The sequence below is a fragment of the Megalops cyprinoides genome, chromosome 7, assembly GCF_013368585.1.
Source record: "Megalops cyprinoides isolate fMegCyp1 chromosome 7, fMegCyp1.pri, whole genome shotgun sequence".
Classification (NCBI taxonomy): domain Eukaryota; kingdom Metazoa; phylum Chordata; class Actinopteri; order Elopiformes; family Megalopidae; genus Megalops; species Megalops cyprinoides.
The window spans coordinates 19,793,672-19,820,870 of NC_050589.1; the positions used below are offsets into that span (position 1 = coordinate 19,793,672).

A 27,199-nucleotide genomic window follows, 5' to 3' on the forward strand; every position below is an offset into this window, starting at 1 on the left:
GAGATCAAGATTAAAAAGAACAGCTCACAAGCTATATAGTTTTTAGGGCTGGTCACTCAGCCAGTTTTACTACGGTATGTTTCCAACTACATTTTTTGATCACAGCTTTAATTATTATTATTTTTTTAATATACTTTTTACTGCATACTTTTGCTTTTATCATCAGGTGATGTAAGAAGCGGGTTGTCCGAAAATCTAACAAACAGAAAAAAACTTGATCTGTCATATCATTCTAATATATACATATAATATGTTATTATCATATGTATACATAATTATACCATAATAAGAATCATATCAAAGACATGGCCACTGTGTAAAAAAATAATAAAAAAGGTCAATAAATTATAATTACCTAAATGAATAAATGGGTAATAAAGTTTGCTACACCTCACCATACAGAAGCAAACCAAGATAGGACTCTTTTCATGACAGGCAGGGACAACACGGTCACCAATCCAGCTCTGCAGTACCAAACCTCTCCTCCCTTACAGCTGAACTGACTTTTTTCCTTCATCATTGTTAGTATTGTCACTGCTCCCTTAGAGAGTCTTGTCAGTACTTGTCAGCACTTGCCTCACAGCACAAAAAACTCCTCCCCCCAGGGCTTCTCCAACAGTTTCTACAGGCTGGACAGCCCCATGTGACCTTTGACCCTCCCCTCCAGCTGCTGTTTCAAACGGCGACAACTGTGCGAAAAACCCACACACATGCAAAAGTCTCAGGGGTGCAGCAGACGGGGGGGGGTCCAGACCTGGCCAGGTCAGGTCACCCCTTCTTTCTCTCGGTGCACCATACTTCCTCTGCTCACCTGTTTCTCTCCTGCTTGAACAGCAGGGCACTGAAGCTCCCAGTGGCATGGCCCCCCTGTGGAAGGTGGGCATGTTACACGGTGGTTTCATACTCCATCACTTCCTTGGGAGACCCAAGGCTGCGGTACTGCAGACGAGGTGTGACGGGGGAGGTGCTCTCCAGCACCAGGATAGTCTTGCGCAGTCGCCGGTCAATAAAGTGGGCGTCCCAGGCCGGGTACCTCTTCCTGGGCAGGTCTATGCGGATGACCGGCCCTTCTGTCCGGGGGATACGGGGCACGGGGGTGGGAGGCACGCAGGGCCGAACCTGGAACACGGGCAGGCAACTGTCCCTGTCCCCCGGCACCTGTTCCCGGTCCCCTCCCGTAGTCCTCTGCAGGGTTCTGGGGGGGCTAGTGACCACGTCCGGGGGAGGGACCGGCGCCACGTAGGGCTCGATCACCCCGTCCTCCACGCACCTCCACTGCCCTCCGAAGATGGGTCCGTTGGGGTGAAGCAGGCAGTAGTAGACGAACATGAAGAACATTCCCAGGGCAAAGCTGCACACCACCACGCAGACCACTATCAAGGCGCAGAAGTCTGAGGTCTGCTGGCCGCGGTACAGGTACCAGAGAGCCGTCAGTGCCGCGTTTTCCACTAGCGTGATGAAGTAGTAGATGAACATGCGGTAGCGGGTCCTGCCCTCCTTCACGTTGAACCAGCAGAAGATGTAGATGATGCCCACCACCATGTTGTAGATGATCTCCTCCCACTTGGACATGCAGAAGTCTGTCTCGCCCTGGATGATCCAGAAGGTCATGATGCACCAGTGTGTGACGATGAAGATGCCGAAATAGAGCTGGAACACGGAGGCGAAGAGCGCGAAGGCGATGGTGCGTGCCCCGATGGTGAAGAGGTGCCACATTATCTGGACGATCACCGCCTTGTAGGACATGGACATCTTGTCGTCACGGGAATCGCGGAGCACCTTCTGGTAGGACGCAATCATCCAGGCTAGAGACACCAAAGAGGCGGAAGCAGACAGACCTGGAGAGGGAAAACACAGAGCCAGGGAGACAGAGAAGAGAGGGAGACGGGAAAGAAAAGGAACAAGAAACCGGTGAGAAGGAGAGGGAGTGAACAACAGAATGGAGAAGAGAGAAAAAAGAGAGCTTTGCAGAGAGCGCTGTGAAGGGAAATGTCACAACAAAACTGAACAGGCCTTGTGTTTGAATCCTGAACTTGTCACAAACTGCCACAGCGGCAGACTCACAGGATGACATTCAACAGTACCATCTATTTAAGGGTGTGGAGGAGACAACGTAATCCACCCCAGATGCCATGGCTGTGCCCTACTGGGGGCACTGTTGCGTCCACCTGAATGACTCTTCAGGAGGTGTTTGAAGATGTCCTATGAACTGTGTATATACATACTTTGCTTTATTGAAAGTAGTATAAGTATTAGTTTGACATGATTTTAGAAGAGGGAGGCTTCTGGTCAGTTTAAAAATGTGTATGTGACAAAGCTGAATACAATGCTCATCAAAAGTAAAGTAAGAAAATAAAACATATTTCCATACTTACTGGATTTTAGCGTTCAATTTTTAATTACTTGTGATGTGATTAATTACTAATTGGACATTTGGCTGAATTATTAACATTTCTAAATGAATAATTGATGCTCTGAATTATGGCTCTTGCCGCTTGTGGCCTGCCTGCTATGAGCTTATTAATATTTCCTTCACTTCAACACTGATACAATATAGAGAACAGTCAAACCTCAAGTTGACTGTATAGCATTACAAAAACGACACATTAAAATTGCTTTAATTATAAAATTCCTTTGAGTTTTTTGAAATCCCAGATCAAAACTAAGCCTTATGTTTGATATGAACAATGAACAAAACAGGCAGGTTCAAAGACAAAACTTTAAACTGTTTATGCCTTTTTAAATAAGCTACTGAACTGCCTCATCTCCTCTGCAACAAAGAGGAAGTGGGTAAGACTTTTTGGGACATATGGTTGTTTTGATGGCCATTGTAAAGGAGTCCACAATCTCCTTTCATGAATTAATAAATACATGTATTTATATATTTAATTATTATTATGAATTTTTTGTTTGGCAGACATTCTTAACCAGAGCAATTAACAAGGCTGTCATGACAAGGTACATTAATTGCATATCACAGGAGCAACAAGAGGTGTAACAATATTTGATCTGTACAGTACATGCAATACAGTACAAATAAACAGCAGATACATTGATGACCTCTAAACGGCAACAGCTGACTTACAAAACATGGCATGAGGCATATGATAATTCAAGTAACGGGCATCTTACTGAAAAACATACCAACGAAAAATTGTTGGCTTTGGTAAGCAGCTCTTACAAATGGCTGGGAAATATAGCAGAATGAAGCAGCGGACATGCTGCGCTGTCAGACAGCATTCTCTAGCAGAAAACACGTCCTGCTAGTGTCACAGAGCACCTTCTGCTGCTGTCACACATCCCACTGCAACATAACACAGCGCCTAGTGCCACTGTCACATAGTACCTACAATACTGCAACTCCCATTGTGCAAATTTAATAAATCTCTAAACCTGTAAGTGCACATGATTTCCCAAAAAAGGGTGAAGGTGTGATATTATCACGCTAATATTATTCTCCACACACCACCACGATTGAGCTGAATTGAAAACAATGAGGAAAAGGTTTACTGATAAATGATCACAACTCATGCTCATGCGTACACACACACACACACACACACACACACACACACACACACACACACATACAGGGTGGAGGCCTGTTTGAGTTATACATAGATATGGAAGGTCTCAGTGGCTCTTTCAAAGCACTGCTGATATCAGAGGGATCAGCCCTCTAATATATTTCAAAGGCTGTTTGTTTACGCTGCGGCCCATTCCAGATTGCCTTTGTTCGTGTGTGCATCCCACATACCCGCGAGGACTCTTTACAGATTTAAAACAACGAACAGGCTGTTCAAAATGAGACACTAAAAGGTAGACTTGAGGGATGTCAATGCTAAGTGAGCACCTTCCTGGAACTGACATTTCTCTGCACAGGGACTCAAAACTAACCTCCTAAAAGTATGATACACGTTGAATTACAGGCTGATTATGCTCATTGAGAATATTGACATGGCTGACTTGAGGTGGCTGGACTGGATAGAGGTCATTCCATTTAACTGGATTCAAATGTAACATAACAGACTACGATGATTCAAAGGATCAGGTAGCTACTCTTTGTTCAAGCAGGGCCTTTCACAGCAGCAAGATCAGCAAGGGAGGAAAAAAAATCGCACATACGGTAATTATTGTATCTGTGAACAGCACTTCCTCTCTCAAAGCCCTTCACAATCAATAACACATTGGCTTCACTGGTTGATTCTCTTCTCCATTAAAGTGTTATTAAAACCTGTTGTGAGCCTACCTTGCTAATGCTCTGTGTTCTGCTGAACCCAGAGGAAATTTCTTTCTATTTTCTGATTCATTTACTATATGATTTTTTTTTTGTATCAGTTAATCATATAGTTTTCCAACCTGTGAATCGCAAAAGAAATGGAAACCCAAAAACTTTTGTAAAAGTAACTCATTTTGGTCAAAGTGCTGAGCGTTTGAGAGATTTTGAAGCCGTCATAAATATTTGATTCACTTCCTCTCTCTGTCTCTGCCCTTCCATTTGGAGGAGATCCAGATTAGGAAACATCTTAATTAGCTGCTTGACTGAAAGCATTAGTCAACACTTTAAAGTCCTTGGCTGCTTTTTGCTATCCAAGTGTGCTGGAACCACTTGGACAGGGAACGCCTGACAATCTAAATTGAATCTAACATCACAGGGGCCATATCTTGCGCTTGCATAAAGAACTGAAGATTAGAGCTAAATAAAAAGAGGATGTAACAGACAGGGAATCATGACACTGCAGCACTATGCAACCGTGGGCCTACCTGTCATGAAGGAAGGAGAGCAGGAAGTTGGGGGTCAGCAGATTCATCAAATCACATTCAGACATTATCATATACTTGCTGAGGAGACACCTTTATCAAGAATTCCTAACTGAGCCCACGTTTTCATGTGTTAACACTTAAATATCTGGTTATTCACTATAACCATTCTGGTTCAGTACCATGATCAGGGGTATGCCTCCTGTGCCTGGGAATCAAGCATACAATCATCTGGCTATTAAGGGGAGTCAAATCAGGAACCACGTGATTATGGGCACACTATCTTAGCTCACATTTTCACATACTATTGTTTAAATAGCTGGTTATCGACTGTCGCCGTTCTGCTTCACCATGATAACGGGGGCAACTACTGTATGCCACCTGGGAATCAAGCATACAGTCATCCTAGGGGGAATCAAACCAGGAGCTATCTGATTACGGGCACAGTTTCTTAGCAACTGTGCAGCACATCTGCCTCTAGTGTTCTGCCCACGGCTATGGAGGACTCAAGACATATTGTGCTGACTGAAGGTTATGCTACCTTTCCAACAAAAGGAACACTGACAGAGTTTTGAGCAAAGAAAGGACTGTAAGTTAGTTTGTGTACTTTCCAGTTCCAGACAGGTGAAAGGTCGAGACACTGAGTCAGTACAGGGCTCTGTGGTAAGCATGAATATGTGTGTGTGTGTGTGTGTGTGTGTGGGGGGGGCATTTGTGTTACTGCTTGCCACTGGTGTCCTGGGCTTTGACTCATAGGTCTGTCTGGGCTGGTTCCCTCATGAAAAGACCTGTCCGCCTGCAGTTAGAGAGGTTGGTACTGTGGGTCAGCAGAAGTAAGAAATAGAGGCCTTTTGCTGTTTGACCATATGTTCAATCAGATTTGAGGAGACTCCTGAATGAGCCACCTGTGATTCTTTGGCTGCCGATGTACAGTAACAACCTGAAACTGGTTTACCTTACCATGCCTCTGGTTAAGAATGTACTCAAGAGGATGAATGCAAGTAAAGTAATCTCCCCAACATACTAAAATGCTCCATTGACAGGGGCAGCCCTGAACAGAACAATTAGACAACTGGACTCTTAACCTGATCCTGGGTTTGAATCCTTTAGGTGGGAAACTTCTGTTACACGCTTGAGCAAGTTACCTAGGTTCTATGGCTCTATTACTAATCCAGCTGTAAAAATTTAGCGAATATAGCCAAAACCCAACACTATTGCTCAAATAATTTAATATTGAAGAAAGTTAAATGTACGTTATAGCCTCCCCATTTTCAAGCCAATGAGTCTCCATTGGAGGCTACATGTCTTTTCACCACATGCCGTTGAAGATGTGTGTCTCAGCTTTGAAAAGATAAGAAAATAAAAACAGAGGAAAAAAAACAAAGCACAAAGTCATGCCAATGCATCAAACGTATTCTATGCGTGTTTAAAGGCGTTGTTTTAAGGGCTGCTTCCCTCTGCCCGCCCTCCGATCTCCTGTCTCCGAACTGCTCAGAAATGGGCAGCGCAGCTTCTGCGGAGCAAAGGCTGACATAGGGGCTTTTCAATTCAAGGAGATCATTTCACACCCAGCAGCAGAGAAGGGAGGGAATAAAAAAGGTAGGAAATGAAACAGGCTGGTTTGATCTATTTTCCATATATATTTTTTTTTTCTTCAATTTTCCTCAGGACACCACTGATGGTTCGATTACTGGAATGGTCTATTCCAAGCACAAAGGAAAAGCTGCAGTGTTACATGAAATTCAAAAATGAATTTTAAGCCGTGCTACTTTTTTTGTCGTAACTTAAGAAAATACTCTTTTTCCCCCTCCATGCTGAAATGCTAAATGAACACAGAAATGAATCGCAAAAATGAACATTGAGATGAATGCTAACATATTTTTAGGTTAATGTTTTTGCTTTGTGGATCAGTGGAACAGACCCCAGAGATGATTGGACTTTGTGAGACTATAAGGAAGACAGGTGTCTCCTGTCTGCTGTGGTGCATTTCAAACTGTTGATAACATTCAGAATGGCACTGAGTACACAATGGCAAAAGCCATGAGAACATGGTGCCCGGGAAGTTAAAAGTTAATGACAACACAACAATAATAAATTGAATACACAGCAATGGTGGTTATAGAGGGGAAAATAATAAACACCTACAGTGGCAGAGCTGCTTCAAAAAGCACCTTTCAATAGGACAGAATCTGTTTCTGGATTACCATTGACTGCAAAGGATGAGAAGAGCAATCCACCTCTGTAATGAAGAGCAGAATAGTATCTTCACTGGAAAAGCACACCAGTGACAGAAGCCAGGATCTAACACCAACAAACACAAAACAGCAAGATCAGAGACGCTTGTCTTTCCTCTGACAGGATCTCCACAGTTGCCTGTAACCTTGTAGCACAGCACCAAGGCTCAATGTATCTTTGCTGGAGTGACAAGACATATGGCAGGATAATGACACTTTGTGCCAAAAAAGGCTTCATTTTATTTAGTCTGGGCAAATACAATCTGCTGTAAAAGATAAAGAAGTCATGACCTGGAATACAAAGCATAGCACAGTGATTGCTTTTGTGATTTTTTTCCCTCTGGTTTTCCAGGGCTTGGCAGCTGAGTGTAAAGGAAGGTAGATGTTCTGCATGTGAACGTGGTCGCGGTGGGGCTGTCTGGCTGACAGGCACTTTCTGAGTTTAGCTGAGATGCAGGGGATTGCCTGAGCTGATTAACTTCATTATTGGCGGTTTTCAGAGCCGTTCATACTTCCACAAAGCCAAGGAGAGGGACAAGGTGTGCTCGTCCAACAGACAAAGGCATTATTAATTCATCATCAATGTGGGCTCGGCTGCATTGCCTGCCAAAAGTTTTTCGATGGACATGTACAGGCTAAAAGAAGAGAAGGCAGAGAGGTGCAAGCATGGATCAGGTCCTTGTGCTCACATATCAAGAAATAGAGGGAGAGACAGAAAACCTAGTGAATGTGCGTGTTCTTGTGTTTGCGTGTGTGTGTGTGTGTGTGTGTGTGTGAGAGAGAGAGAATGAGAGAGACAGAGAGGGATGGAACAAGAGACAAAGAGGGAAAAAAGATGACCAGCTCTGCTTCAACAACAAATCAGAATGAAAAATACAAAGACCTTGATAAGGAATATTGGAACACTGAGAGAAAATTACAAAACAAACTTAACTCCTTTTGGACCCTTTGACAAAATTACACATTGGTAGAGTATCTCTTCACTGTCAGAGATACAAAGTAGAGATTGTGATAAAGTGTGATAAATTCCAAACAATTAGGGGAGAACAGTGTTGAACTATTTGAATGATACCTAAGATATTAAGTGATAAAGAAAAATTACACTGCATCTTTGGCAGCACGATATGCATCCGAGTACCACAATCTGAGTGGTCAGGAGGCATCTGCCCAGAAACTTTAAAAATGTTGAGTCTATATTTCCTGTTGTTTTAATTATTTAATCCATTATTTTTCCAATTTAAGTTGTCAATCTTTCTAGGTGATTAATAGTATTTTTCTATAATTTTGTCATATATATGTGAAAATTGCCTTGGCAATACTGTAAATCTGTGTAGTCATACAAATAACGCTTGTTTGAATTGAATTGAACTGAAATGAACTGAGAGAGAGAGAGAGAGAGAGAGAGAGAGAGAGAGCGATAGTATTAGCCTCTCACCCTGCAGGGGCTGGATCTGGTTGCCGTGGATCATAATGCTCAGCTGAAGCACCAGCTGGGGGGCGCTCTTCAGGAAGGTTTCCAGTAGGCGCAGCATGTTGATGTCGGCGCTCTCGAACATCATACGCCAGTAGAAGTGACGCCTCTCGTGCTCCCCCCGCCAACGGCTCTGCACGCCCAGGTACAGAGCATGGACATACCTGCAGCACCACAGAACAGATGAGACAGCATTCGTTGTGGCATTCTCAAGTATACACAGAAGAATAGGAATCTACGGTGAGGGGGATGTACCAGACAATACGCATAACATCAGCTGTCGTGATCTCACATTATTGTCATGGAGACATAGTACTTTCCATGCTAACTGTAAGGCCTCTGATATTTGATACAATGGAAATACGTCCTGAATCTGAAAAAATATGCCTTTGCTGTAAAATAACATATGTCTGCTCTATGGCTTCATAAAGTCTGCTGTCTCAAAAGAGCATGTTTTTTGAGACCTACATTCAGACATTATTACAGCTTCAATTTTATAAAGCTGGGAAGACACACTTATTCATTCAGAGCCATGATCAAAAATACATCTTTTCTGAAACTTCACTTTTCCTGAGCAATACAAAAAAACCTCAAGTAGTGTTGATAGCACAAAATGTGAATAAAACAGGTTTAGAGACATCAATGTTCTACTGAATATACATTCTCTTTAATTAAATAATAGTTACTACTACTGGCTCACAAGGGCCAATATTAAATTTATCTTTAATTAGCGACTAGCTTTGTCCTTGAGTTGCATAGTCTTACAAAGCATTTTTCATTAATTTCGGTGACTGCTTAAATTAATGTTTTGGAACAAACATGAAAACTTTGCTTACGACTGCTTACTAGTAAAAACTACATTGTATTTAGATTGAATCTAGATATATGTTTATATACCCATATTAGCTAGAGACTAGTCAAAATGGATTGTCCAAATGGCAGCTAAAGAAAGCTGTTTTTATCTTTGGGGCGCCATTGATAAAGTACATGTGCATGAGTCCCGATGAGAGGAAGTTTTCAGTCATTTGACATCATTAGCCTCTGATCATTCAGTAGGGAAAATGAATATTGCGGCACATTACTAGCCACTGAGAGCTACTTCACTCTTAATATAGAACATTAGATACAGTGCAATCAAGACTACGCTATCCTTACTTCCTGATTGTACTTCACAGATGCTTGTAACTATCCAAAGTTAGCAAATTGTGCTGCCTAGCAAGTGAATTCCTGACAACACTGAAAACACTGAGAACAGTGATGGGACTGATGCGACCCACTGTTCTCATGCATGACAAAAGCTATATTATTATCAGGAAAACTATCAAAAAACAAGGCAGGGGTTATCTTCCCATGCCAGCATAAATAGCCTAAAGCCCATTACCTGGACCCATTACCTATGTTTCATATATTTGTGATAATTTTAGTTTTGATCTAATGTACACTGCTGCTTTCAACCTCCTGTCCTTTGTATACTGACTCGAGATGTTGTGTCACGTGAAGAACCCTAATAGCCCTAATAACCCTCTCAAGCAAACCCTTGCCATTTGAGAGGAAATAAAGCCCCAAAAGAGTAGCCAGAGGTGCCTCCCAGTTCTGCAGAGAAACTCTGAGAGAGTAAAGTGGAGTTTCTGAGGAAGAGGAGAGACTCGGTGCTGCTCTCTCTTTTTCTCCCCTCTCTCAGTATAACTGGATAAGTCTCCTATCCTCTTTTACACTCTGACTGCTTTGGGCAAACTCTATTATCTGAAAGGAAGCAGTTGTTTTGCTGAAGAACAGAGGGGGCACTACACCACGCCGTGGCAAGCTTGGCAAAAGAGGTTTAGGGTGAGCTGTTGCCAAGCACTCCTGTTGAACTCATGGGCAGGCAGGAGCGCTCCAAAGGCTCATCCACGGGTGAAGGCTGGTAAAAACTCGACTCGAAAACAAAAGAGAGAACAAAAATACCTCAGTGCTTCTCTGCAAGCCTATGCAGTCCCTCATGCTGTGTATACATGAAACATTAAGCTCTGGAAGGCTGTATCAGCCTCTTCCTATGTCACTCTACTCATTCAAGAGTATATACGTGAAAGAGATGCATAGATTTTACATATATAGTTGGAAAAAAGGGGGGGGGGGGTAGAATTAGAAACAACCACAGACTGTGTAAGCTCTGCCTGGGTAATGGTGTACACCCCAGCTGAATGTTTACACCCTCCCTGGCAGATGATGTACACCATGCATGACTGTGATATGCTTCTAGTGCCTCCTGAGTCAATTCGTCTCTGCCAGTGCCACTGTGGGCAATGACAGCCCCTGGCAGAGAGGAATAGCTATGCAACATCGCATCCCTGTCATTTATTCTTCACAGTAATTAGCACTAACCATCCCCAAAGGTGCCGGTTGTGAAGCAATCTGCCTTCCTCATTCACAATCAAATAGCAATCTCCTACTTTTCGCACGCTCTCTCTCTCCCTCTCTCTCCCTCTCTCTCTCTCTCTCTCTGTCTCTCTCTCTCTCTGTCTCTCTCTCTCGCTCACTCTCTCTCTCCCTCTCTCCCCCCCTCTCTCTCTCTCTCTCTCTCTCACTCTCTCTCTCCCTCTCTCTCTCTCTCTCTCTCTCTCTCTCTCCCTCTCTCTCTCTCTCTCTCTCTCTCTCTCTCTGTCTCTCTCTCTCTCTGTCTCTCTCTCTCGCTCACTCTCTCTCTCCCTCTCTCCCCCCCCCCCTCTCTCTCTCTCTCTCTCTCTCACTCTCTCTCTCCCTCTCTCTCTCTCTCTCTCTCTTTCTCTCTCTCTCTCTCTCTCTCTCTCTCTCTCTCTCTTTCTCTCTCTCTCTCTCTCTCTCTGTCTCTCTCTCTCTCTCTCTCTCTCTCTCTCTCTCACTCTCTCTCTCCCTCTCTCTCTCTCTCTCTCTCTCTCTCTCTCTCTCTCTCTCTCTCTCTGTCTCTCTCTCTCGCTCACTCTCTCTCTCCCTCTCCCCCCCCCCCCCCCCCTCTCTGTCTCTCACTCTCTCTCACTCTCTCTCTCTCTCTCTGTGTCTTGCTTGTTCATTTGCTGTGGGGAGTGGGGATGGCACTAAGAAAAAGGCAGGTCACAGCACAGTGTCAGGGGACGAATGGTAAAATGGCACTGTTACATTTCTGTACCACCTTTATTGTGTAAGTGCTCTCAATAACCTGTCCTTCAACCTGATATTAATATTCATGCAGAGGTTTTCAAATACTTTTTAATTATGATTTAAAAATGAAGCATTCAGCCCCTCTGTGTACAAACTACCTAAAAGCAACACATGCTTTCTAGGTCACATCATTTCCTCTTTCATTTCCTATTGTTTATACGCTGAAAGCATAAAAAATACTTTGCTGGTGATCGTGCCTGGGGGTTGTGATGGAGTACAAAAGAGAGCAGCAGCACCTAAGAACCACTTATATTAACAATAAAAACAACAATTTTACAAACTTCAGACATTTTAAACCTTGTTGTGGATCTGTATCCCTTTTTAGCTTGAGGCCTCAAATTAAATACCCATTTATGATATTCATCACTTTATTTTCATTAAGTGTGACAATTTATCTCAACACTCAATACATACTAGAACCCCTTTCAAACACCCATGCCAAATGTTGTAGTCCATGATGTTTTGACTGTACAATGTTGCATGGCATCAACTCTTGTAAAGAACCTGGCCAACACTTCTCACAAAAACCTGCAGAACTGAATAGCAAACATTAAAAAACCCCAATAATTTACTTTAAAAACCAACAAACAAAAGAACCAGCCCAAGCAAACAGTCAGCAGAAATGAACCTCCCTGCACTGCAGCCACACACCTGTATTTAATAGGCCTTTAGGCAGGTATGGCTAGTTAACCAATGGGCTTGCACAGACAAGGACAACTACAAACAAGCAAACAATTAACAATTAACAAGTTTGGTTGTACTTTTATTGTTATTGTTAGGTTTGAATTTGACTGATGACAAAGGGCCCTTGAGCAGTTAACATTTTAACCATTTACACTACATTTAATATTTAGTTTCTAGGGGAGGTGAAGGCTCTCCATCACAACTTTGTTTTCGGAGGACTCCAACCCACTAAAAGTGCATCTTACCCAGCATTTCTGTGCAGCACTAGTGAAGGGCCGTAGGTATCAGATGTCACACCCCGATCAGAGGGGGACTGTGGACATGGTTTAAAAGGGGGAAGCGGTGGGCAGGACCTACTAAATCTGGGGAGAGAAACACTCTGGATACATTTGAAACACTTTGAATAATGCTCTCAGTCCTTTGAATAATGGTCTGTCAGGTATGACAAGGCTTATGGCTTGATAACGATGGAGAGCTTCACTGATGGAACTTGTCATGAAAGGTTGTCATAAAAATAGCACAGGAAAAAAAGAGGGTGGCAGTGTAGCATAGTGGTTAAGGAGAAGGGTTTGTAACTGAAGTATTGCTGGTTCAATTCCCCACTGGGGCACTGCTGCTGTGCCCTTGGGTGAGGTGCTTAACCTGCAACTGCCTTTTAATATTGTAAAAACTGTGATTGATATAAGTTGCTCTGGCTAAGAGTGTCTACTAAATACCAATAATATAAAAAAAACACTGGAGGAAAGGATCACAAGGAGTTCTGGCTCTGAAGCCAACAAGTCATGCAAACATTTAATGTCTGAATCACCTGGCTCCATTTCCAAGGTGAGTATCTCATTAATTTCACTTCTTCAATTACTTCCACAAAAAGCTATAAGCTACTTGCAGCATTAATGTAATGAACTGAACACAGTGGGGAATATGCATAAAAGTATCTGGTATCTCATTTTCTCATTGACAGATAGCACAGTATCTTACACTGATCTGTCATCTTTCTTTTTGCAGTTTGCAAAGTACTCATGAGAAGAAGTAGTTTGGCTTCAACTTGTTGCCTGAAGGTAAATAGTAACTGTTGCTCTAATCACTGTTTTTACCCAATATCCTGTAAATAGAAAATCTTTTTTCTTCTTTTGTGTCAGAAACTCCTAAAAAGGTGACATTTTATAAGCTGAAACAACTGTGAGCTTGCTTTTCATGGCTTCCACATATACATAGTAACATTCAGTTAGGAAACCTTCTGAGCAGAAGCAGAAAAGTACACAATTTTACATTAGTTCCATGATCTCCTAGTCAGATAGGTGTACACAACAGCCAATGCATGGCATCTGACAGAGCCAATGCTCATGCTACCACATAGATTTGCTGTTTGCCAGACTGTGAAAACACCAAGAAAGAAAATCTCTAACACCTTCATTCATGGCAAAACAGCAATGTATGTGTCTTTGTCAAGTTTGGCACCATGGAAAAATTTCATGCATATAAACATCACTTATCTCATGTGATGGCTGGGGGCTGGGCCATTGCCTTTTTTGCTTTTTTGCTTTTTTGAAGAAGCAATTATCTCCTATGCGCAGCAGCTTTGTATGGTTCCTGCCAGCATTATTTGCAACTATGGTCTGCAACTATGCCTGGCAGCAGAACACGGTTTTAATACTCAACAGTGTAGTTAAACCTGACAAAGGCTGTTGAGCCACCAGAGAGCAGCCGGTTTTGAAGGCGGTGGTCAAACTTGGTTTGAGTAACGTGGACAGAGCTTGGGTGAACGCGATTTTCCAGGGCCTGTAATCTGCTCACGCTTCTCTGCTCTCAGCACATTTCTGACAATTTCCTCTGGTTCCAACTAATCCGGTCACAAAAAAGGAAAGGCGTCTCAGCACAGATGCAACTTTTCACAGCTAGAGGCCGTACACCCTTAAGCCTCTAGTCCGGCGCATTCGTGAAATGTGGAAATCGTGTCACTCTGTGTCATATCTCAGCTGCTTAGCAGCTGATAAAAGCAAATGTTTTTTTTTTTCTCTTCACTGTCTTGTTTAATTTCCCTGCCTTGTGCGTTTCGTCAATTTTAGCTAACCATAGTATGTTCCCTGGTATTATAACCCCCACTGAAGGAATCATAGAGAGGAAATTAAATGAGAGCAAAAGCTTCTCTCTAATAAGGTGCCAAGCCTTTGAAAGACAACAACAAAGGCGAATGAAAGCGCAGAACAGAGGTGGGATCCCAGTGGATGGAACCAAGGGACAGGGGATGCATGGAGGTAGAATTTAGAGGGAGAGCCGAGCGGCACGCTCAAGTGATGTTCAGCCACGGGAAAACAGAGGGACTTTATACACATAAAAAAAATCAAATCTCCCACAGTGCATTCTGTTTCCCTTTCTTTCCTAGTGCCAATAAAGACACGGGACCGGTGGAGTGGGTGAGGGATGGAAGGCAACACAAAGCGATTTATAAATAGCCGACATGCTGTTCTCATCACGGCTGATCAAAGGGAAGTCTGGGCACCGCTGTCTCTTCCCCCCCAACACACACCCCAAGCACTGCCTTGTTTTCAGGGGGATAAATACTGGGCCACAACAACTTTCAAATCAAATACGCTTTAATTATACATCTTAATCATCCTCTCTGACATGAAAGAGACTATTTGCCTCTGTGTGTGTGAGAGAGAAAGATTGAATTTATTCATTAATTAATTCATTTTTAGCGATTGTGGGGGAGGTTGTGGGAGCGTGGGTGGATGGAGTTTGAGGAGTAGCCTATGGATTTAGGGGGACCATGTCACACTTTTCTTTCCAAAATTGGGTGGAGACCATTATAAAACTAAATGCGCAAATCAGCAGGAGGTTAACTGAGGCTATGGGTTTGATTATTCAGATCCTTTGCTTTCCAGTGCATTCAAGTTAAAATGCCATGTGTCCTTGAACCTGGTTCCACACATATGGAGGAAAATCCTTTTGAAATAAGAGTTAAAAAGTGCAATCAGCTAATGCAACCTACCATTACTCCAAAACATGCATTTTCTCCATCACTCACAAAAGGATCTAAAAAAGTGACTAGCGACAGTCCCCACATTAGGTGCAGGATGTGCGTTATGTAGTTCTCACAGAGTTGAATTCGGCTGACAGAATCAAGCAAAATATTTCATTCTCAATACCTCTGAAACAGCAGAAACATCATGGATATTTCTTTCCATGACAGGATGGGTGGTCTTGAGTTTCAACTGCCCATGCTGACATTATTCTGTAATCAAATTGGTGACTTATCCCCATAGAACAATAAGTTGTCAATCTAATCCTGCAATAGATTGATCTGTCTGACAGGCAGTTGTACTGTCTGAGGACTGCCCTAAGAAAAGGGTCCGCTAACATTTGTATCTGGCTGTTAACCCTGACACATTGAGGTATAGGTCCTATGTGTGACTTAGAATCTCATCCAGGGAATGAACAGACTACTGCTGGCCTACTGACAGCTGTATGCTAAACTGGAAGTAGGATAAGAATTGTGTATTTTATCAGTGTTGGAACATAGCATCCAAATGCTTATTACAGCATTTACACAGACTGGCTGGAAATCCTTTTAACCTGCAAAACTCCTCTGTTTCCTCTGTTACTAAAAAGAAATGTTTCCATGTAAAGAATGCTAACAAATGCATAACTAACAACAAAAAATGAAAACGCAACCATCATATAATAATATGAAGTTTCTCAGCATTAAGCTATATTATGCGTTTCCCTGAAACAAATGCTATAGAACCAAAGGGATTTTTTCCATCTTAAAGCTTTTCGTGTAAAAAGTCATTTTTCCCCATAGATTTTTAGGCTTTCAGTGTCAGCACAAAAGCTGAGTGTCTGTGTGCAAAAGGTGAAATCTGATCAAAGGAGCCATGTTGTCAACGTACGTTTGGTGCATGTTTTTCTAGATGGTTTTGGTGTCCATGTGGAAGCTCAAGGCAGACACGTTGTCTGTGCTTCAGATGAGGAGATATAAGACATAAAGCAAAGGCACATTTATATGAAACAACCGATTCATGCTGGTGACCTTCAGAACCACTTTGCACTTTAAAAGTGTTTTCACTTATTATGGCTGTGACATACAGTGCCACCAGTGGCAGAGAACTTTTTTTGATTTTTTTTGTTTTTTTTTTTGATAATCACCCTGAAGTCACCCTGAACTTCAGGGTGATTATCAAAAATTATTTTTTGATTTGTACAGTTAACAACCACAGCAGAAAGATAATCTATTACAAACTTTTTTTTACATTATTTGCTCAGCAGACTCTTTTATCCAGGCTGAATTACACACGTTATATCTGTTTTATACAGGTGGATAATTTCTGAGGAAACCTGGGTTAAGTACCTTGCTCATGGGCACAGCAGCAGTGCCCACCAGTGTATAAAACTGACAGCCTTTGTGTCATAAGCGTTGCACTACACCACACCGTTGCCCATGATTCACACAACTTAAACAATTACATCGGCTTTGGCGGCTCTCTTTTTACAAATGAAATTAAATGTTTTTAGTCATAGTGAGAGTCATAATCAAAGTGTTGGTCTGTTCTCTCAAATTAAGAGGATTTAGTGTGCAGCACACAAAGGTAGAACTACCTCATTAGACACAATTAATTTTAAAGACACCAGACGCTGACGGATGATGCTTGCTAATATTGGCAAGCTTTTATATCATGAAAAACAGCTTCATGATCATTATCAGTTTAAAGGCAAGTTCGCTGCCTCCTTTATTTGTAGGCCATCATCTGGCCCTAAGTACCACCTCTTCAATATAGTTTTTGCCTCAATGTGTCTCCTGTAGTGTGGTGCCATTGTGAAAGGGCTCCCGGGCTCCATCCTTTTCTGACATTACAAATGCGCTCTGGATCATCATTTCTTGATTTCCACGAAATCGGCACGGTCTTTTCGACGGCGACAGCCAGCACTGTCGCTCCGGTTCTGAATATGAAGGCGAGGCAACACCGCCCACGAGCGTCATGCGAGGGAGTGATTTGTTGCCGGCGCCTCGTGTAGTGGATGAGGTGAGAACACACCGCCTAGGAGGGAGCGAACGATGACGCAGGATCCCTGGATGTGCCATGCGAACCGCCAGTGCTGCTTCGTTTTTTTGTCTCACTCTGACGAGCGCTAGAGGCTCCTGGTTCAATGGAACGTTAAATGTATCATTTCCTTGCATCATTCCTGCACTGCACTTCCATACTCTGAGCAAACCTTCCTGTGGAAAAAAAAAAAAACTCTAACACTGCATTATTCTGGCCAGGTTACTGCTAAAAAAAAAAACACGGTGACCTGCAAACAATAATTTTCAAATTCAATAAAATATTGTTTATTATGGCACTGTGATGTTTGGATTAACCACTGAGTGGGTGAATTTTGGTGGTATTCTTGCATATTTGTGGGACTTGTTGAAATGTTTGCGAGAGAGACACGTACACTGTAGCATATATGGTATATGGATGTAAGACACACGCCACGCTTGCGTGCTTCTAGTGCACTTTCAGCACTAGTGTGAAGCAGTTTGGAGCAATTTGCTTGCTCAACAAATTTCACCCTCCCACCTTAGTACACCTGCCCACCCCCCTCCCCTCACCACTGCACTAAAAACTCTGCTACTGCAAGCATATTTTCTCAGGGAAACATTGTACATCATGGTGTTCTCCTTAGTCATATGTGAGTATCTTATGTGAAAGGCCTTATGAGCTGTCTGGGTTGTTAAGTTCATTATTGTGTATATTAATTGCGTGGGCATGGTAAGTGCATGGACAGTCTTGGAATGAGAGGGCAGCTGTTTAGTGCACTGACCTAAGAGAGCACTTCGTTTTATCTCCTGCTTTGTTGTCTTTCATTAGGTCGTTTTTCACTGTCAAAGCGTTTAACACTGGACTAATCCAATGCCACGGACTCCAGACGGGCGGACCGGGGACTGAAGTGATTGTTTAAACTGTGGTGGGATTAGCGCAGCGAAAACTCATTACCTCATCTTAATGTGGGTAATTAGAGTAAATGAGCACTGCTGTATGTTTGGAAGGGAAGGCAGAGGCGAGCTGCAGCTGGAGATGGCGGTTTGAGATTCCGGCAACATAGGCGTGCCCTCGCACACACATGAGCTGGCAGCCTGCAGTGGAATGCTTATTTTGGAATGCAGCGGCAAATCTTCCCATGACTTCCAATAACCATCCTCGTCCCTCAGAGATCCAAAATTAGATCCAAAATCTAATTAGAGACATTTCAATATCAGATATGCGAAATTCATTTAATTTGTCCTACTGATGCTGAATTCATTGTCGTTTTTGCAGCCTCTTGCTAATCTTAGAGAGAGCTGTGCAGCAGCCATGTCAATCTCATCTAAATGAACATGCATAGGTGTGTCTGCTCTCCCGGTATCGTGCTCTTTTGTCTGTTTTTTGTTGTTTTTTTCCCTCTCCTTTTCACCTCTGACTTCTGGAGTTGTCAGTTATACATTAGGTATGTCTCACCATGACATGCACTCGCTCAGGAGTGCTTGGGTATAGTGAATTCTGTCCTCCAACATCCACATAGGCCTACCATTTTTTCCATACCACAGGTCCCATGGTGCACCAGGAGAGCAAACATCTGAGTGACTCGTAGATGACTGGCGGAGAGGAACATGACAAGGAAACTGGGTAACAAAACCCACCCAACCCTGGTGTGATGAAGCCAGCCGTGTTCCCTTGCTGTCACTGTCAGGGAAAGACACAGCTCAGACCTGAGGCCAGGGCCTCGGGCCACACTTGGAACTAGAGCCAATCAGAACCCCCCCCGTCGCCTTTGTGATGATGGTGCTGGGAGAGCAGAGGTGACACCAGAGACATGTATGTTGAGGCAGTGGGCCACATTTGAAACACAGAACAGCAGTTTTACCGACACCCCGCTATTCTTCAGCTGTTTTAGTTGCCATGATGTTGTACTGGGAAAAACAATTGGCCACACACTGTGGTTTAATATGAGTAAGTCTAATGGTGGCAACAGTAATGAATCAGACTGCTTAGTTTCTTTAGGAGACGTGACATCTTTCAAAGTTCAGAGTTCAAAGATGTAGGACAAAAACATCTGGTTATTGCCACTGGCATAACATTCTTTGCATATATTGTGGAATACATGCTGATGAGTAATTTATATCTACTGTGTGTTTTTTGTTTTCTGAGGGTAAATATTATGTTGCCATTAGACCTTTAGATTAAACAGCAACCAAGCCACATGGCATTCAGGTCATTTTCTAAATTACAATAGTTTTGTTCGATAAGTAAGCTGATCTATAAATAGATCACACATTTATTTATGACTTACCTAGCATAGCTAAAATGTAAGCACTTCTATCATCAGCAATAAATACATTGCTATCAATGTGTCAAGCTAATTCATTAATAAGGTAATACAAGTTTACAGTAGTTACACATTCAAATTATACACCAAATATAACAGCCTAAGAACACATTAGATAAAACATCTGGATGAAATGTAGGGTTTATTGACCACTTCTGACCTAGATCCTTCCATCTTATTTTGTGAGGCTGGAACCTATTCCTTTGTTTATAAGCCCACCACTATGAAGCATGAGAGGGTGGACAAAATCTCTTTCTCTCTCCCTATGTGTGTGTTATATATATATATATATAATAACAAAAAATAAAGGCTAATCAAAACAGAATTTAACTGCAAGTGCATGAACAAAGTTGGTACAAAAAGTTAAAAGGGTGACTACAATTAATTCCAGTCTCTTTTTCTCTTTTTTTTCCACCTTTTTTGTAGGTTTCATAATGACTGGATAGAAAATAATTTTGCGCTCTGTTGAGTTTTCATTAATTGACCAGCTTCGATTTGAGCCAGCAGTTCTGTCTCGCAGGACGAAGCTGCCAGGAAATCAATGGCTACCGATGTCAAAGCCGCCTTCGATGTCCACTGCACACTGGCACCACATTGTGCGCGCACAGAACTGAGAAGAATCCATCAAACTCTCAGCTGAAAAACCTGCTTCTGTGCATGCTAACATAAAGACCTCTATTACTGGGAAATTAAAAGAGCTGAGAAAAGCCAGTTACTTTCACCTTGTTCTTTCTGTAACTCATTGTTCATTTTTTTTCTTATTGTATTAGGTCTATTTTCAATTCTTTGACCTTCAGGTCTTAAATCGTGTAGGCAGGAAGGATAACTATTATTGTTATAAAAATGATCAATAATGTATTGCCATTTATAATGTCTTCACGCTTTTTTACACTGTATCGCTATTGTCAGTACTACAATAGATCATTTTAATGGGAGATCTTAATCTAATCAGTTAAAAAGGTACATTATTACTGCATTTAAATTAGGGAAAATTTGATCTAAATAAGCTATGGATTATGTGCTAAATCCAGGTAAGTGGCTTCTTGAATGGATCCACTAAGCTGTAAATTAAGTCTACAAGTGATTACCGCAAGGCACTTTGGTCAATACCTCCCCCCGGGAACAGTGGACCTGGGAGAAGGAAACAGTGTTGCATATTTTATTAGTGTTTTATATATACTTTCTTCAGCATGTTCATATCTATATCTAAATATACAATATCTAGAGACAGAGAGAGTACTACATATATATATATATATATATATATATATATATGTAGTGCTGTGTGTATGTGTATGTGTGTGTGTGTGTGCGTGCGTAACACTTCAGTTAGTGTTACAGTAATTGTTTTCGTGTAGTCTACTGCCTTAGTAATTACATTTTTAATAACTGATTTGCATAAACAAATGTACATGTCTGTCTGTTCTGTTTTATTCTGCACTTTTCCACTCTGCCTCATTGTTTGACAGATCACCTCAAAAATGCAAGAAGAGTAACGCTGGCCAAAGTCTCAAAGTCACTTCCTGCATGCAACACCTCCTTTTTGCACTGGGTAGCGAGTGCCAGTGTGCTCTGAGAGGACAGGAAAGACGGAGCAGTGAAGGTAACGGGATTGGCGACGGCATGCGACTGCATACTTGGTGCTCTGGCAGGTGAGGCAGGACGGGCCCAGCTGCCAGGCTCCTGGTTATCGGCTCTGACAGTGTGCCCACGGCTCGTCCTTAGCGCGGCTGTCATCCCGAATGGCGAGGTGCGCGCCTCGGCCCACTCCTGCCCTGTCATGCTCCCACGTGTTTGGTGTCTGAGTTTTCTGTGCCGTCTTCCCTTCCCTGATGTCCCACTCCTGAGGACTGTACATATGTGCATGTGTGTTTATGTGTTTGTGTCAGGGCTCCGCCCCCTTAGCTGTGGTGTTTTGTTTTTCCCTGCGTTCCAGCCCCACCCCGCTCCCCGCCTGGTCTCCGCCCGCCTGATTGCCCCATCAACTTCGCCTGCCGTCCTGCCCACCTGCATCCCATCTCCTCGTCATCCCAGCCCTATATCTTCCCTGCGTGTCTCTGTCCTGTTGCTAGTTCGTTTCAGTGTTTCGACCTGTTTCGCTGTTTTCGCCTTTCCTGCCCGTATCCTGACTACGATTCTGCCTGCTGCTTGGACTCGATTGCCTGATTTCTCGTCTGCCTGGTTCCCGACCCTGTCTGCCCCGATTCCCCGACTTTGGATTTGCCCCCGGACTGCTTCTCTGTTTTTTGAACGCTGCCTGTCTCTGACCGTCGCATGTGCGTGTGCATGCGCATGACATTGCCAGTCAGGTGTAGGTTCCAGCCTCTAAGCCCCTAACCAGCCTCAGTCTGCTAAACGTGACCTACAGTAAGCTTCAAATTCAAATTCAGCTGCACAGAACTGATTTTTACACTCCCTATTATCTCATAAATGAGACATTTTCATGACAGTCTGGAACTCCTCGCCAGCATGGAGCACTCACATTCCGAACAAAAACCCCCCACACACACTTGCCTAGTGTGCTTGAACTGCTCATCCCTGTTAGTTTATTCTGCATATCAGAGCAGTTCTTATAGAGAGAACATAGAGGCCCCTATGGGAACTGATTAGTAATTGGACACTAGTGCTACCAGAGAAACTATTCTTCTTCCTATCTTAGTTCTGCCAACAGTCTCCACACAGCTTGTCTCCCACATAAGAGAACTATTACAGCTCCCAGTCCCAGGGCTGAGACTTATGTGAAAAACCGAGAGAAAGATAATGGTGTAAATTGTAGAAATACCTGTATCTGCCAGTCTGACAGCATTTCCTACAGATACAGATTTTTTTCCTCTCTTTTATTGATTGGTTGATTATCATAATGGCTTATCATACTTTTTTCACACTAATGACCAATGACATACTGAAAAAATGCAGACGTGCACACAGTCCCTAGCTGACTGGCTTGAGGTGGGAGAGTGAGGCTGCAGGAACCCCATAATATGCTGGATCTGTGCCATGTGCTGTCAGTTTCTGTCAGGTGCGAATCAAACCACTTTACTCTCCGCAGCACAACACGTCGATTGGCTCAAATCACAGAGTGGCTGAGAGCAGAACAAGAAGCCTCGCTCGAGTCAAGCACTGGCTAATCAGATTCCACCTGCTCGTCCAGACTCTGCCTCGCTCCCGGCCATCTCCATTCTGACAAAGTGATCATCGTTCAGGACTAATGAGAGTAACGTGCAGTTAATGGCATCTCGGCAGCCTCCATTATGCCACATTATGGCAGGACAGGAAGGAGGGGGATGTAGCTCATCTCTCACTCGTTGAGTCCTGCCACCTGCGCCAGTCAAGTCACGCCCATCTGCTGAGAGCCTAACCTACTCCTATACTCCCTCCCCCCTCTACAGTTTTTGAGAAGAGCTAAAAAACTAACCATCATATAGTTTTCAGTAGCACGTAGCGGCAGGTCTCTGACAAAAAGAAGTGCACCATTAAGCTTTTAGTAGTCAGCCTAGTAAAGGACATCAACTTTCTGTGCACTTAGCACTGTATTTCCAGTCAGCTCTTCTCCCTTATAGAGCAGGTAGGACTCTAATGTGCCTTTGAACCAAGATACTTCACTTTCTCCATTAAGCATCTGCTGGGGAATGCTCTTGAAAACATGTAATATGACTTCTAAGCATTGTGATAAGGACAGAGAGCATCAGCTAATAAAGAAATCCACGTTTGCAGAGTGCAAAATTTGTTTCTGAAAGAGAAGTTGACCAAAATGTTGTTCTTTGATCTCGTTTTGGCTAAGAAACATTAAATTCTGATGATGTCAGACGGAACACCTTTTACTTCACACTCATCAACATGATGGAAGCATGCACACACGTATGGTCTTGCAGCCTTCATTTCCGTAACAACATGAGGAGAAAATGGAAATGTGACCAACAAAATGGGAAGTCCCCCTGATCAGCAACTACTAACATACAGCAACATAACTCACACCTGCCTGAGGTTGGACCAAACTGGCCCCACGTATCTAGAGGCTCCAGAAGAAAAATGTTACCTAGTGTTCCCTTTCCACTGTAGAGCTGGAACCAGGCTGGCATGAATTAGAGCCAAAACAGGCTGAGCTGGTATGATATCATTGCCTTTCCATTGCATTATTCACAACCAGAATTTCGCATGTGATGTAATAGGTATATGGGAAGCAGTGTGCTATAGAAAACAATATTGCAGAAAATGAATTCCTTTGAAACATAAGGAGAAGGAAGATAGGCTAGAGTTTGGAGAGCTTGCATTGTATTTACCTGTGAGTCTAATGTTTATTTTTTGTTTGAAAGCAAAAGCAGTATAGCAAAGTTTTTGGCACTCAATGGAGTGCTGGAAACAATTGAAGAATAGCATATACAAGCATTAGTAACAATAATAATAAAGTAACAGGCTGAACTGACACCGCTACTGTATTAGCCCCCAAATAAGCTGGGTTTTTCTCCCAATATATGTTTTAAAAGTGCAACTCAGCCTATTTTGTAGACTTGTCAAAACTGCAAATGCTGAAAGCAAAAAAGAAAAAAAAAAACATACACACACACGCTAACACTAATGGTGAGAGTTGGTGCAATAGGTTAAAGCAATGCCAGTGGATGTAGAGTGCATGCAACATTCATGATGGTTTTTCATTTCTAAATTAAAATATTCCCCCCTTTTCATCCCATAGTTGGAAATGCTAATTGCGTATTAAACTTGCTGCACCCCAACACCTTCCTGCACCCACACAGGGAAGCGTTGAAACAAACCGTGTGCCAATACAAAACCTGTGATACACTTGCTTATAGCCAACAACTATTTCACACACTACACATCTCTCTGGGAAAAAAAAAGTTTCTGCTGTTTTTTTTTCCCTCACCACAGAAGGTGTCAGCAATGCAGCAGAGGTTTTGTTTGTGATCCAATAACAAAGTTTGAAATGTGCCAACAAAAACTATTTGTATATTTTGCAAAAGCTGTAAGACTCAGTGCCACGACATTTGTCAAAACAGTCATATCTTTGTCAGGCACCAATGTGCTACTGTTGTAGTTGTAGTCAGCAAATGAAGCACCACATCCTCTAATTGCTTGTGGTTCTTCTGTAGTGCACTGTATAAAATAGGCAACAGCTGCTTAGTAGTAGAGTAGAGCTTCCTGCATTATTGATTGCTGAAACTAGTTTTATTTTGCTTGATAAAGCATTTCTGTTAATTAAAATATCTTCTTAGATCCACCCTATATTTGGACCAATAAGGTATTTCTGGGACAGCTTAAGAAAAACTATAATGGCAAACCACTGAGAACAGGAAGTAAGCAAGAAGGCCTTTTGGAATAAGCATCTTAAAAGGAACACATGTTGTATGCTATTTATTGCCAAATTGGTTTCCTTAAGGGGTGGAAGTGATCAGGAAGTAGTCTGCTCAGGTTTGGGTAACTGGCCTGCAATCTTGTTCTCTTCTTTCATTGAACACTTGCTTCTTTTTTGTTTTCACTTCCTGACCGAAGTGACAGCCATATAAAAAAATTCAATGGTGAAACTGAATGTGACAGCAGGAAGATATGATTCCCCAGAACTGAAGAAGAGACAGCAGTGCTTTTTGGAAATGACTCAATCTTGATATTTAAAAGAGAAAAAGGCTTTTTTTGTTTTTGTTCTCTGGCTCCAATCTTGAGAAGAAGCGTGGTGATGAACTCTACAAAAGGCACAATTAGAAACTGCATAATCTTTCAATCATAGGCTTTGTGCAAGTGACAGTCAAGTGTGACTGTAAGCATCTTGCTTAGGTCTCGAATTGAACACATCGACCAGAAGAACATTTAATTAAGGTATTTTCTGAACGTGTCTGTAAGATTAAAAAAGGCTCTTAACACAGCAAAATCCAAATCAAAACTTCAAGGTCATAATTATTTACTACCCTGTCTCTCATTCTTTTTGGAAATTTTGATTTTGCAAACTGCAACAGCTAAGTTATTTTAAATCTTAACCACAGTGAGTTACAGAGATATCCAGGAACTTTCCCTAATAACTAGAAATGTTTCACTGATGAAATATTATTCATTCTAGAGCATAAAGAATGCATCATTTTGCAAGAATATTCTCATATTTTGCACACACACACACAAACATTATATATGCAAATGACTACTGCAGGTTAGATTTCTTGCGTCAGTGCTAGTGAACTGTGGTGTGTGCTTGTGGATTGGGACCTGCTGTAAATGGCAGGAAGTTGGATGGGACAGAGGTCCCAGCAGCACAGTGGAGAGAACTGAGGCATGGTGCTGTCACTGATGTTTGGAATAAAACATGGTTTAATGGGCACCTACGGCTGTACTTTGAGAAATGGTCAGTGCTTAAGATTACTACCATCATTCATTCTTCACTTTACTATGTCATTATATGATAGAATATTATATGTTTTATGTGATGAAATATTTCACTGTTCCTGTGAACAACACCGGTGCCCTCATTTTACTACAGTATACAGTATGACCTTCTCCTGGGAGTGCTGCCTCCTTTTCTGAAACTCAGCAGAATTCCTTTTTCAGTGCAAAATAAAGTAGCAGTATTAGTTGTTTTTTCATTAGCATCCAAGTAGTGCTTTACAATGATATGCCATAATGGAGCAGTGTAAACAAAAAATAATAATAATAACAACAATGACCTATGTGATAAAGTACATTACAAATGGGCTTTGTCAGAACAAAAAACTGGTAATGGAAAATCAGAACCTAGCCACAGAGATTTAGCAAATTTGATAAACTTGATAAACTGCATGATATACAATATCAAAGTTCAAACCTGCGTAAGTATGAAGTACTAAATCCTATCAGTCTGCCTGGAAAATATAACACCTGTACTTCAACTTCACATTGAATTTCCTTTTAAAGACGCACTGAAAAAGATTTAAACTAGAGGGTAAATAACACTGCAATCAAGAGAGGAGACCAACAGCAGCTAAATGTTGCCTGTAACTGCGCACAGCAGTTAAGCACAATTATCACTGCAAGGCTACTCCATGTGAAGCCAGAAGAAGTCCCCGGTGTGAATTAGTCATAATAATTCCCTGGGCAGTTTCCATGGAGATTTCCAACAAGCACAATGGTGTTTTCTTTTTTAATCCATTTAAAGGAAAATTGGGAGGTGACAGCTGGGCAACTTAAGATTTATTTTTAGTCAAAATTCTTTTAAATGTTTATTTTCCTTTTTTAGCAAAGTGAAAAAAATAAAGTTCATGTCCATTGTTCATCTATGGTCAAAGCAGGTGTGAAAGGTCTCAGGCTCTTAGGACTAGAAGAGTCTGGATTTAATCAATATCCACCCTCAGTTTTCAGTTGCATTTAAACACAAGGCTTTTTTTTCCCTTCGCAAGTACAATTTGGAGAGTCCAGCGATCACCAAAATGAATGAAAAATATCACCCAGGCCTTAGTTTAGCAGCAGCTCCCACTGCCAATATCAATATTCCACGTGTTCATACCCAAATGGTCTCACCCATGATTACACAGCATGACTGGGCTGATCAATCAGCAGTTATTTATTGAATGGCATT

The 27,199-nt window shown here is 42.2% G+C and overlaps 1 protein-coding gene across 1 annotated transcript in view; it reads right to left on the reverse strand.

Moving 5' to 3' along the window:
* Positions 1-600: 600 nt before the first annotated feature.
* The window catches only part of xkr7 (XK, Kell blood group complex subunit-related family, member 7), a 65,031-nt gene continuing 38,432 nt past the window's right edge, over positions 601-27,199 (reverse strand). The window contains exons 2-3 of the mRNA XM_036533801.1: positions 8,431-8,630; positions 601-1,838 (exon numbers count right to left, since the gene is read on the reverse strand). Of these exons, the coding sequence (XP_036389694.1) occupies positions 886-1,838; positions 8,431-8,630 (1,153 nt within the window). The 3' untranslated portion in view covers positions 601-885. The remainder of the gene's footprint in view (positions 1,839-8,430; positions 8,631-27,199) is intronic.